Source organism: Leptonotus elevatus, chromosome 17, assembly GCF_054856555.1.
Source record: "Leptonotus elevatus isolate MCC_2025b chromosome 17, RoL_Lele_1.0, whole genome shotgun sequence".
Classification (NCBI taxonomy): Eukaryota; Metazoa; Chordata; class Actinopteri; order Syngnathiformes; family Syngnathidae; genus Leptonotus; species Leptonotus elevatus.
In genome coordinates, this window is record NC_141255.1 from 12,556,039 (window position 1) to 12,567,194 (window position 11,156).

Genomic DNA, 11,156 nt, shown 5'->3' on the forward strand with positions numbered 1-11,156 from the left:
AATGTTGAAGACGTCCTCATAACATTAAATGTCAAAATAATTAACACATAACAGGTGCTCTTTAAATAACTCAACACTTAATCAACTTTTTTTGCTGATAAATTGTATAAACTAGTGTCTACAAATGTTGTCTACATGTCCTGGTAATTAAAAAGCGTGTGTTTGGTGCCATCTTCAGGTAACACACTGGGATAAACTCAATTTGGCTGTTTGTCCTCTCATTACACGAGACAATACATACTACGTCATTTGTTCCGCATGACGTAGTCGGCCCCGCCACTCACAAGCTTATTCTCGTACACGCCTCCTTAGCGAGTTGCTGTTGTCAATCACAGCCAGACCACGCCCAACCCTCTTCCCATTCGCAACCCAACGGGCCTCCAGGCCACACCCCCTTTGAGCGCCGATTTCAAATCTTAGTGAGGGGTGGAGCAAGAGTCTGACTTCCTGTTGAGTTATCCTTTAAATTTGGCGGGCAAAACATGTTGATAAAAAGCCCTTTAAATAAAGTGATTAATCGTGATTAAACAAAATTCTAAGATGTGATTAATCTGTTTTTTTTTTGTTTTTTTACATTTGACAGAATGAAATTCTCAATTTTTCGTGCCAATTTATTCCCAAATATGCACAGTCCAGAAATACTGTTTGCATTTTTGTAATGTTTCTATGAGTCTTTACAGCTACCAAAGTAACATTGTTGGTGTGATGACAAATATTGAAATATTAATACTAAATATATACAATAATAAATATAAAAAAATTGCATAATGTTGTTGCATTAATTGACTGACTCCAAACCCTCTTGTGAGCAAAGATGCATGTTGCCACCTGTTGGACTTTCAGGGTCATATGACCATCACAAAATCACGTCTGCCGACCTTGATGTTACACGTTGTCGCCATGGTGATGCCTCACGATGCCACAGCGACCTTGTGTTTGGAACTCTGTCGAGATGACTCACACAACTTTAGTTGCTATGGCGACCCAATCTTCCCAGTTCCCACACACACAGACACACACGCTGACATTTGATGATGATAAGGAAGCACATTGTTTCTGTTTCTTGCTTATTTTATTGATACATCCTCAATCAGGGACATTCAACACATATCCCACAATGCATCAGTGCAAATAATTGAAAAGTCACATGACAAGTCATAGAAACATCTAGAAAAATAGAGTTATTGTACAAACATGGAGGTCACGTCACTTTTCACCCTCATGCAGGAACGTCGATTGGTCTCGTCCAAGCCTCTTTTCCGACCTCCCAGCATGCACCTGCTGGGCGCACGTGCGTCTCGCCAGGAGGCCAAAAGTGGACCTTCTTCAGGTCTCGAAGGTTTTGCCAATACCACCGCAGTGGCACACTCCTGTGGATGCTCACACTGCGCTCACAGCCAGTGAATAGGCGGCCATCATCTGCGCTCGCAGCTGCTGCTTGACGTGCACGCGCCCGTGTCGCTTCCTCTCGTCGCTGCGTGCGAAGCGCTTGCCACACACGTCGCAAGAGAAGGGCTTCTCGCCTGTGTGTGTGCGCGTGTGCGTGGTCAGGTGGTCGCTGCGGCTGAAGCTCCTCGCGCACACGCCGCACTGGAAAGGCTTTTGACCTGTGTGGACACGCACGTGCCTGTTGAGTTCGTCCGAGCGTGAGAAGCGGCGCTCGCAGCCCTCCACGGAGCACAGGAATGCCTTGGCCTTCACGCCGCTCTTGGCAAGAGCCCTGCGGCCTTTCCGCGACACTTTGGCGCCCGCTGGCACGCCACTAAGGTGCATGGTTGGGAAGGCGCCGTTCAAGAGGGACGACAAGAGGTCGGAGTCCAGAGTGGAGGGGGCAGCACAGTGGAGGTCCACCTCCATTTTGACGTGGTCTCCTTCAGTACTGACCCTCCAGTTCTTCAGCCAGTCCTCCGGCACCACCACTTCCTGCTTGACCTCCACTGCTTTCGTCTCACCCTGGCCGCCGTCTTGGCTCAGCAGAGCTTCGATAAAGTCCGGAGCAGCAGGCGTTGCGAGGTAGTTGCCCTCGCAGCTGGAGACGGACGACTCGCTCTTGACCGTGGCCAAGGGAGGGTAGGTGGTATCCCCCTGCTGCTCCATTTCGGTGCAGATTCCCACGATCTCCGTGATCATGTTGAGGATGGCGTCCGCTGTGCTGCTCAGGCCCACAGCCGCCGTTGTAATCGGTTCAGGCAGGAAGCTGCCACTGAAGTCCAGGGAGGGCGAGAGTGAGTCGGAGTCGCTGAAGTCAGAGAAGAAATCTGAGTCGGAGGCGTCAGTTCCCGGCGAGACAACTGGAGGGGGACAAAAGAAGGTGGGGGGCATTTGTTATTGTTGCATAACAGCATGATGACATCAGCAGCGAGAAGAAGATGACGCTTCGACAACTCACCAGTTAGGTCGGCCTCACTGACGTCGCAGCCGTTGGACTCCACGCTGTTCACCCAGGCGCTGCAAGCGTCCTCGAAGTCGGACAGGAAGCTGCAGTGGCGCTCGGCAAGCATGGCGGTCAAAAGAGAGGCGGGAATTCCCTTTGAGCGGTTTCCAGGCGTAATGGTGTGTCCGGGGTTTGCGTTGCTGTGCTCACTCGGTGCCGAGGATGCTGAGATCCTCTGCTCGCCGGTCCTTTTATACCCTCCGTCTCCGTGGCAACGCTGGTGCCGCCTCATTGGTGGAGAGCGGCGCGAGGGATTCCCCCCACCGTGCGCGTCGAGAATGCCCAAACATGGCCGACTTCCTGCAGTGACGGCGGGCATCCCCGCGCCATAAAAGGAGCGGCGGGCTTTCCTCACTGCGGCAGTGCATCTGACACCCGCTGCAGATACATCCACTGAGTGTGTGTGCGGAGTTGCTTCCATGGCGACGCATGAAAATCTGCATGTTGAGTGTAAACAACAACACTGCCTTAGACAACTAACACAAACACACAACGTTCTGGTTTGCTGCAAAGGCATGTGGTTTCCATGGCGACTGGAGCATATTCAGTGTTAAGATGAAAAATCAAACTCTAAGGTGCTCAGTGTTACCTCCTAGTGGCAGGTATTTCCATAGCAACCATCCGAGTTGGGGTGTGTTTATCATGGGATCCATCCAGATCGGGCCTGCTTTAGACTGGTATGCTCCACGATATCAGCAAGGTCGCCTGACGCAGACAAACACCTCCGACTCGCACAAGGTCTCTCCACTACTTTAAAAGGCGAGCCACTCCGCTTTCGTCTTCATTTCCTCGCCATGGTGGTCTTTGTCTTCCCCACGATAGACTCGTCGCTTATTCCGGTGATCCTGTTCGTCGGCGCGCTTGCCATCCTGGTGGCGTTTGCACACCACTCCAGCGGGATGCCCGGCTTGCCCCGCCTGCCCGTGGTGGGCAGTCTGCCTTGGATGACGGGGACCAAACCACCATACCTGCTCTTCATGCAGTTGGGCCGAAAGTGAGACCAAGAACCTGTGGAGCAGCACAGCCTCCAGCGCTCACTCATCGTGTGTGTGTGTGGCAGGTACGGGCCGTTGTTCGAGCTCTACCTGGGGCCGCATCGCACCGTGGTGGTCAACTCCCACGATCACGCCAGAGAAGTTCTGCTGCAGCGAGGGCGAGACTTTGCCGGACGCCCCAGCATGGTGGCGCCCCGTGAAGCCGTTGAGCACTTTGTTTTTGCGCCACATGTGAGCTGACGTTAATTTCGGCAGGTGACCACTGATCTGCTGACTCGAGGCGGGAAAGACATCGCCTTCTCCGACTACTCGCCGCTGTGGAAGCTGCATCGCCGCCTGGTGCACACTTCCTTTGCACTGTTTGGAGAAGGAAGCAGCCGCCTGCAGGAGATCGGTAGGTGGAGTGGAACCGAGGGTTCACAAACAAACAAGTGTCTGGGACTGGAACGGATTAAGTCTATTTCCATTCATTTTAGTGGGGAAAACACGTTTTGGAAGTAATAAAGTTTGTAATCTGAGGTTCCACGGGCCTCCCAGACAGCTTCCAGTAATGACATTTTGTCAGTTTTGTCCGAGGTGGACGGTCTGTGCGCGGAGCTGCTGTCCAGCGAGCGGCGCGGCTTCGACCCGTCACTGGCGGTGGCCACGGCCGTCACCAACGTGGTGTGCACGTTGGTATTCGGCACCACCTACAGACGTGGAGACGGAGAGCTGCGAGAGGTGATGCGCTACAATGACGGCATTGTGCGGACCATCACCAGGGGAGGACTGGTTGACATCTTCTCATGGATGAAGGTACGAGCCTACCCATTGGTGTAGCTCTGTTACCTCACAAGATTTTGGTGCTTCTCAGGTGTTTCCCAACGCGTCGCTGAGAGAGCTCAGGGCGTGCATCGCTGTGCGAGATCGTCTACTCACAAAAAAACTACACGAACACAAGGTGAAAGATGTCAGCAGAAGGCAGTAGGTTTCTATAGGTGGCAAACTGGCATTGAGCAAAGTCTCGCCTGCAGGAGACGCTGAGCGAAGGTGACCCTCGAGATCTCCTGGATGCTTTACTGAAGGGTCAAGGTTCACCCGGGCCCGATGGGGCGGCCATCACAGACGACCACGTGTTAATGACAGCGGCGGAGGCCTTCGGTGCCGGCGTGGAGACTACGTCCACTACTTTGCTCTGGATCCTGGCCTACCTATTGCATCACCCTGAGGTACACAGCACGCTCACGCGCATTTTCACATTTGACGCCTGCAGCTCCGCGGCGCCTCCTGCAGGTCCAGGAGCGTGCGCAAAAGGAGCTGGACGAGCAAGTGGGTGAACGAGCTGTGCGAGCAGCAGACCGCGTGAGGCTGCCGTATGTGGACAGCATCATCAACGAGGGGATGCGGATCCGGCCGGTGAGCCCGGTGCTGATCCCGCACACCGCCATGACCGACAGCAGGTACACCAAAACGAGAGCAGGCGCAGCGTGCATGTGCCGGCTAATGCCGCTTTCTCACTACAGCATCGGATGTCACGCCATCCGCCGCGGGACTCGCGTGTTGGTGAACATGTGGGCCATCCATCACCACCCTGACCACTGGGACCAACCTGACCTGTTTAAGCCAGGTAAACCATCCCAACTTGCCAAAAACGTGATATTAAGGTGGACCTAAAAGTTGACACCAAAATTCTAGATCGCTTCCTTGATGACCAGGGTCGACGGATCACCCCCCCCTGCTTCCTGCCATTTGGGGCGGGGCCTCGCATATGTGTGGGAGAATCCCTGGCCAGGATGGAGCTCTTCCTATTCTTGTCCTCCATGCTCCAGCGAATGAGTTTTATGCTGCCGGATGGGGCTTCACCTCCCAACCTGCAGGGGCGTCTAGGTGTGGTTTTGCAGCCACTGCCTTATAAAGTCGCCGTCAGGCCAAGGGTAGGGTGGGAAGATGGCACTCATGTTAACTGACCAGTTGCTATGAAAATGTCATATTTGATTAAAATGAGCAAGATCTCAAATGACATTATGCGCTTCAATAAACAATAGCGTTGTACACGTGATCCGTTTATTTAGCACAGCTCACACACAAAAACACATTTTCAAGATCATCAGAATAAAAATTGGCCTCGTTAGCGCCTCGTCACGACACAAACAGGAAGTAACGACGAGCAGAGAAAAACTGAACCTGTTGACACGTAAAAGTTGTAAACCAGATGCAAGTGATGTGACTTAGAAGCCATTAAAAAAAACTCCCAAACACATCAGTTTTAATGGCTTTACAAGCTATTAGGTGCACCTTTTTAAACTCTCCCTACCATTATCTTTTTAAGGTGACAAACTTTATGCGCTACTTGTCATCAGAGCTGGGCTCCTAGGGAGTTAGCATCTGGCTAGCACTGTGTTGGCATACTTACAATCAAGTTGGGTGTTCTGACTAGAGTAAAAAGCGACAAAAGGAGAAAGAAGAGCGCTACAAACTTGGCTAGCTGTAGTAACAGTAATCCACCACAGAGGGCGCTCTGCAGCTGCAGTCCCTCAGCTAAAGAAGAAGAAAAGCACCACATCTAGCACACGAAGGAGGGGTGGAGCCTTATTTTCCACTCACCTCTCTGTCAAGTAATTGGTACAGGAAGTACCCATGTCCAAACAGTAAGAGTTCATGTTATATCAGGAAGTGTCCATGTCCAATAAGGAAGTGTACATGTCCAATCAGGAAGTGTACATTTCCAATTAGGAAGTGTACACATCCAATCAAGGCACGCACATGTCCAATGTACAATCTAGACGTATCTATGTCCAAACAGGAAGTGTACATTTCCAATTAGGAAGTATACACGTCCAATCAGGGCACGCACATGTCCAATGTACAATTTGGACGTATCCATGTCCAAACAGGAAGTGTCCATGTCCACTCATGGAGTGTACGTGTCCAATCAGCAAGTGTACATGTCAAACATTATGTGCTGACATTCCAACAGGAAGTGTTCGTGTCCAGTTAGGAAGTGTCCATAACCAATCAGGAAGTACACGTCCAATCTAGAAAGTGTACATGTCAAACAGGATGTGTCTACATTCAAACAGGAAGTGCCAATGTGCAATCAGGAATTGTACATGTCCAGCTGGAAGTGTACATGTCCAACCACCCAAAATCGTATGTCCAATTAGGACACGTCCATGTCACAAAGGAAGTGTCCAATGGCAAAAAACATGTCGAATCAGGATGTATCCAAGTCCAATCAGGATATGTACAAGTCCAACTGGAAATACATATCCAATCACAATACATCTGTGTCAAATACGATGCCCCTATATCCAGTCAGTAAGTTGCCTTATCAATCAGCTGATGTTCACATCCAATCAGGAGGTGTCCATGTCAAACAGGATGTGTCTACTTCCAAAAAAGGGAGTGTCTACATCCGATCAGAAAGCAGACGAGAGGCCTGGCAGTGAGCCTATGAGAAATGAAGATGGATGGCTCGAGAGTTCCGTCTTTTGGGATCTCAGGAAAGGCCTGTCTATCATCTGCCGTAAAAATCGGCTCTGTCCATCATGCCGTCTCCACGACAACCACGACTTCGCACGCCTTCTCGGGGGCGTGGCACGGCGTGGCGGTGCATTTCGAGGGACAGTCCATGCTGTCGTGGAGATCAGAGTTCCTTCCCTCAGCACTGCTCTCTGGCTCGGCGTCTTCCTCTCGCGCCTCCTGGCCCTGTACACGGCAGCGGCACACTTCGATGCCCGAGTCGCCGGTCAATCTCCGGTGGCGGTACTGGCTCTCATCTGCGTCCACGTCATCTTCGTTCTCCTCGTCCTCTGGCTCTGCTTGAAAGACATCCACACAAGGCGAGAAGAGCGTCTGCTTGGGCGGGGCCTGACTGGGCCGAGATGGTAGGGGTGTGTCCAGGAGGAAAGAGGTGGAGGGAGGTGCGAGGGCGGAGGGGGCCGTGCACCCGCTGGACCCGGGCGATCCCGGCTTCTTGGGGGTGGACTCAGGGTGTACGAGTGGAGGTGGGGTGGGGTTCGCAGGTGGACTGCTGGATCTTGGCGAGCTGTTTTTTGTGGCGGCGAGGGCGGGCGTGGTTTCGGAACTAGGAGAGAGGGAAGCCTGCGGGGGCGTCTCTGTAGTAACATCAAAGGGGAGGGCTGCCAGCTCGCTAGGTGTGGAGGCGTGGCTTGTGTCTGTCTCATAGGTCAGGGGAGCAGAGGGGGAGGAGCTACATGGAGAGGAGGGGCAGCAGGAGTCACAGGAGCAGCTGGAGCTACAGGAAAGAAATATAGCAGGTTTGTCTTTTAACCTGTCTTGTTCAGTTGCTTGGTCATGCAGTATGGTTGACCTGGATTTCCTTTTTATGCCGGGACTATTGTGGGATATCTGTGGTTATCTGTCTTGTGATGTAAATGCAAACAAAAAAGAACAAAAAGGCAAAAGAAAAAGCAACAAGAACAACAACAAATGACAGCTGAAACATTACACAAGTATTGGACTTTATCATTAAATGGACAGGGAAGCCAGTGCTTTACCCTTTGAGGAAGAGTAGCAAATAGGCAGATGTAAACGTTGCCGCTGTACTGCGGCAGTTTGACACGTCGGCAAGTCATTGTATGTGTCAGAAAGAAAGGTCTTTGCTCCACAAGACAGAAAAGAAAACACAAACATCCCTTCTAACAAATAAATTAAGCGAAAAATGTATAGGATGAAGCTTACTACACTCACATTATAATTCCCAAATGTTTTACATTTGATCAATGTCACTATAAGAATGATTTATTTTTACTTTTTTTTTGTAATTTAATGACAATAATTATTACAAACTATTTTTAAACACGATTTTCTAGTTTTTATTAGTTGCTCCATGTTTTGCCCTGAGAAAATTAATTTGTATCATTAGCAAAAATACTAATTTTAATATATTTGTAACAGTGTCAATATAATTTAAATAAATTGTAAATAACTTCAGCCCCAATACCGAGTTTACTCTTCTCAGTTGTGATTCAGTATTATTATTACATATTGAAACCTATTATTCAAGTAATTATTTAATAAGGGTGCACCGATCGATTGGCCATCCCATTTATCAGCCCCGATTTCCCAATTTTTTTCACAGATATAGTTGAATGTTTTCCAGTAAAACAAAATTGGAACACTAAAGGTGTATGCTGCTTTTATGGAAAAAAATCGCGATCTGCAAAATTCTGGATCGGCAGGTCAGACTTTTTTGAAGATCGGGGATCAGTGGTCGGCCGGAAAATTGTGGTTGGTGCACCGCTAATAGTTAACCATTTAAATGCAACACCTCTCATGCCATAATGTTCACATTGCTGCAGAAGTAATGAGTGATCATCATAAGTCAATAAATACACCCAAAGCGTGTTGCTTTTTATCTATTGCTGCAGTATATTTCCTACAAATTCCATCACTGCCAATGCTGTTGATTGCTTGTTTCTGAAGCCATGCTGGTGGTCATTTAATAAACGTTGTTTCTATGTGGCGGCGTAGACAACATGTGTGCGGTCATGTGACGTTTGATCAGTCGAATGGAGTCAAAAATCACGGCTACGCACCTGTTGTCCGAGCTGAGCGAGGAGGGGCCGTCGCTGAGCGGGCGGTGCAGCAGCGGGTCGTGCTGCATAAGCAGGTGGGGGTCGGCAGTGCGGGGGGGCTGCTGGTATCGCGGCGCTGTGAAAACGGAGCTGTAGGGAGGTGGAGGCGTGGAGGGCTGCGCCGCCACCTCCTCGTACGACGGCAGTTTGAGCGACGCCAGGAAACCTGCACACACACGACACATGTCGACATCCGACGTGGGCAAGACACACGAGATGTGGTCGACTTACTCAGGTCCAGCATGGAGGACGGGTAGGAGGCGGTGCCCTGGTAGGCCAGCAGGCTGATCTCTCGTTGGCGTCGCTGCTGCTGCTGTGCTCGCACTTTGGCGCGCCGGTGGCGGTACGCGCAACAGCAGCTGAACATGATGAGGGCTGTCCACAGCAGCCAGAACCCTGCGTCCATGCGGCATCATCATAAAAAGACTGGTGACGACCACGGCCGCATTGGGAATCATTCACTTTAATTTCCAACTCTACAATAACTATGAAGAGATTTTTGTAGAACAGACCTAGAAAGTTTCTAAAATGTCCACTGAAAATCCCTTTCTAGTGATAGATACTGTATGTCATGCAGTGCATCATGGGATGGATATATGGATTTTCTAATGACTGTCGCTGTTCACTACTTTTCAAGCTTAATTGTGAGCTAAAAGTGAAAGTCTGCCCCCCAAAAAGTTTTTCTTTACAATATGTTCTACGCACCCCACTAGTCTAAACACAGAATTATGAATAATATTGCATTTAAAGAATGCAAATTAAGAAGCAAAATGCACCCATTTGTATCCATCTGAGTGGGCGGCCATTTTTCCACTTGCTGTCGAGTGATAATGACATTAAAGTTAATCAGGGCTCAGGTAACGGCTCAGGTTGCAAATGTCAAGCTAGAACATACATAAAACATATTGTAAATAATATTTTTGGATTGACCTTCCCTCTGAGGGCACTATAATACTATTTCGAACACATTCGAGCAAAACAAACTTACTCTATAGGCTACTACATATATGCAAGGAAGTGATTCCTAACAACTCACACCACAGTTCGTAGTAGTACGTGCAGCAGCCCGTCTCGCCGCAGCAGTGCCCCGTCTCACACAGGTAGCCGCCGTTAGCGTTGGCGCCAGGGCAGTAGCGCGGTCTCCCCAGCAGGGGCAGGCTGCCACCGGAGTGGTACTCCATCGCACCCCTGCTCCACCCACTTCCCTAGTCCCACGCCACCGTTAACTGCTCGTGCTAACCACCTGCTAGCCACTGAACATGTAGGATGAGCCTTGTGGTGTCATTATTATTACTACAAGTAAATTATACTCCTCCGATCCCAGCGCTCAGCTAGCATTTAGCCGCTAACTGCCTTGATTTGTCAGCCTGCTAGCGTTTTGACAACACAGAGGTCAAAAGCTACTCTAACAGGCAAAATTCTTCAATGACCATGCACGGGGACACGACGACTGGAGGAGACAAGATGGCGGCTGAGTGGCGAACCCACCTGCAGAGAAACAAGACATAAGTATTTGCTTCCTAGTTTAGTTATCATACTTTGTTTTTACAGTAGTGTTTGTGACATTGTTTGTGGTGTGACACAATATTTTCTAAAGTAACATATGTGCATTGGCTCAATAAAATGAAGAAATATTGAGAGTAAAGTTGTGTATTTTTCTCCCTCAACCTCTTTTGTAGCTATTTTAGCAGCATACAGTGTTAATTTTGCATCTGGCAGTCACGTGTGCGTTGGCTGCAGTTGCCATGACAACTGAAGGCGCACTGACTCGCCAGCGCCCCCTGACTTTCCAAAATGTCATGACAAGAGGCAGCTAGCATGTTTATCGCGTTCACATTCGACTTAGCCAAGATATGATAGCGTGTGGTCCATAAACGCCACATCCACACAAACACACGTTCTGTCAACACACAAGAAAAACACGACGCGTACCGCTCCATCCGTCCTCGCTGTGGGCTTCTGGTTCGGCGTGTCTATACCGCCGGGGCCTCCGCACTCTGCCTGGAGCCTTCCCCGCCTCCTCGGTGAGACCCTCCGCCAGCCCAGCCGCCATCAGCTCCCGTCGCGCGTCGAGCTCGCCGCACTGCGCCGAATACGTCCGGTGCACTTTCGAAACAAAAGCTTGCTCCTCGGAATGTGTGAACGCGA

General features: G+C 50.0%; 3 protein-coding genes across 4 annotated transcripts; 1 reads left to right on the forward strand and 2 right to left on the reverse strand.

Annotated features, from left to right (window-relative positions):
- Nucleotides 1-1,059: 1,059 nt before the first annotated feature.
- Nucleotides 1,060-4,557, reverse strand: LOC147159986 (uncharacterized). The gene is made up of 3 exons (XM_086058506.1): nucleotides 3,024-4,557; nucleotides 2,390-2,871; nucleotides 1,060-2,291 (listed from the first exon to the last, which is right to left on the reverse strand). The coding sequence occupies exons 1-3, from the start codon at nucleotides 3,053-3,055 to the stop codon at nucleotides 1,381-1,383; spliced, it is 1,425 nt and encodes a 474-aa protein (XP_085914632.1). The 5' UTR covers nucleotides 3,056-4,557; the 3' UTR covers nucleotides 1,060-1,380.
- On the forward strand, nucleotides 2,792-5,460 carry cyp17a2 (cytochrome P450, family 17, subfamily A, polypeptide 2). Of its 2 annotated transcripts, none has more exons than XM_086058503.1 (9): nucleotides 2,792-3,428; nucleotides 3,495-3,615; nucleotides 3,685-3,823; nucleotides 3,995-4,224; nucleotides 4,283-4,369; nucleotides 4,443-4,637; nucleotides 4,702-4,868; nucleotides 4,932-5,035; nucleotides 5,124-5,460. In XM_086058503.1, exons 1-9 carry the CDS (start codon nucleotides 3,229-3,231, stop codon nucleotides 5,321-5,323), a joined length of 1,443 nt encoding a protein of 480 aa, XP_085914629.1. In that variant the 5' UTR covers nucleotides 2,792-3,228; the 3' UTR covers nucleotides 5,324-5,460. The 2 variants fall into 2 exon arrangements, with proteins under 2 accessions (XP_085914629.1, XP_085914628.1); XM_086058502.1 differs by having other exon boundaries at nucleotides 2,795-3,428; nucleotides 5,104-5,460.
- Nucleotides 5,456-11,085, reverse strand: LOC147159988 (uncharacterized). Its single transcript, XM_086058507.1, has 5 exons — nucleotides 10,941-11,085; nucleotides 10,045-10,496; nucleotides 9,240-9,404; nucleotides 8,970-9,174; nucleotides 5,456-7,666 (listed from the first exon to the last, which is right to left on the reverse strand). The coding sequence occupies exons 2-5, from the start codon at nucleotides 10,187-10,189 to the stop codon at nucleotides 6,955-6,957; spliced, it is 1,227 nt and encodes a 408-aa protein (XP_085914633.1). The 5' UTR covers nucleotides 10,190-10,496; nucleotides 10,941-11,085; the 3' UTR covers nucleotides 5,456-6,954.
- Between the last annotated feature and the right edge of the window lie 71 nt (nucleotides 11,086-11,156).

Bases quoted from the DNA above. Each gene is read 5' to 3' on its own strand.
- LOC147159986 (XM_086058506.1), bottom strand. From the start codon at position 3,055: ATGGTTGCTATGGAAATACCTGCCACTAGGAG. The intron at 2,872-3,023 runs GTAACACTGAGC...CTCAACATGCAG, and splicing joins GAAATACCTGCCACTAGGAG to ATTTTCATGCGTCGCCATGG. The intron at 2,292-2,389 runs GTGAGTTGTCGA...GTCCCCCTCCAG, and splicing joins CAGTGAGGCCGACCTAACTG to TTGTCTCGCCGGGAACTGAC.
- cyp17a2 (XM_086058502.1), top strand. From the start codon at position 3,229: ATGGTGGTCTTTGTCTTCCCCACGATAGACTCGTCGCTTATTCCGGTG. The intron at 3,824-3,994 runs GTAGGTGGAGTG...ACATTTTGTCAG, and splicing joins CAGCCGCCTGCAGGAGATCG to TTTTGTCCGAGGTGGACGGT. The intron at 4,638-4,701 runs GTACACAGCACG...CGCCTCCTGCAG, and splicing joins ACCTATTGCATCACCCTGAG to GTCCAGGAGCGTGCGCAAAA.
- LOC147159988 (XM_086058507.1), bottom strand. From the start codon at position 10,189: ATGGAGTACCACTCCGGTGGCAGCCTGCCCCTGCTGGGGAGACCGCGC. The intron at 9,405-10,044 runs GTGAGTTGTTAG...GCATGGACGCAG, and splicing joins GTACTACTACGAACTGTGGT to GGTTCTGGCTGCTGTGGACA. The intron at 7,667-8,969 runs GTGCGTAGCCGT...TCTTTCCTGTAG, and splicing joins TCGCTCAGCTCGGACAACAG to CTCCAGCTGCTCCTGTGACT.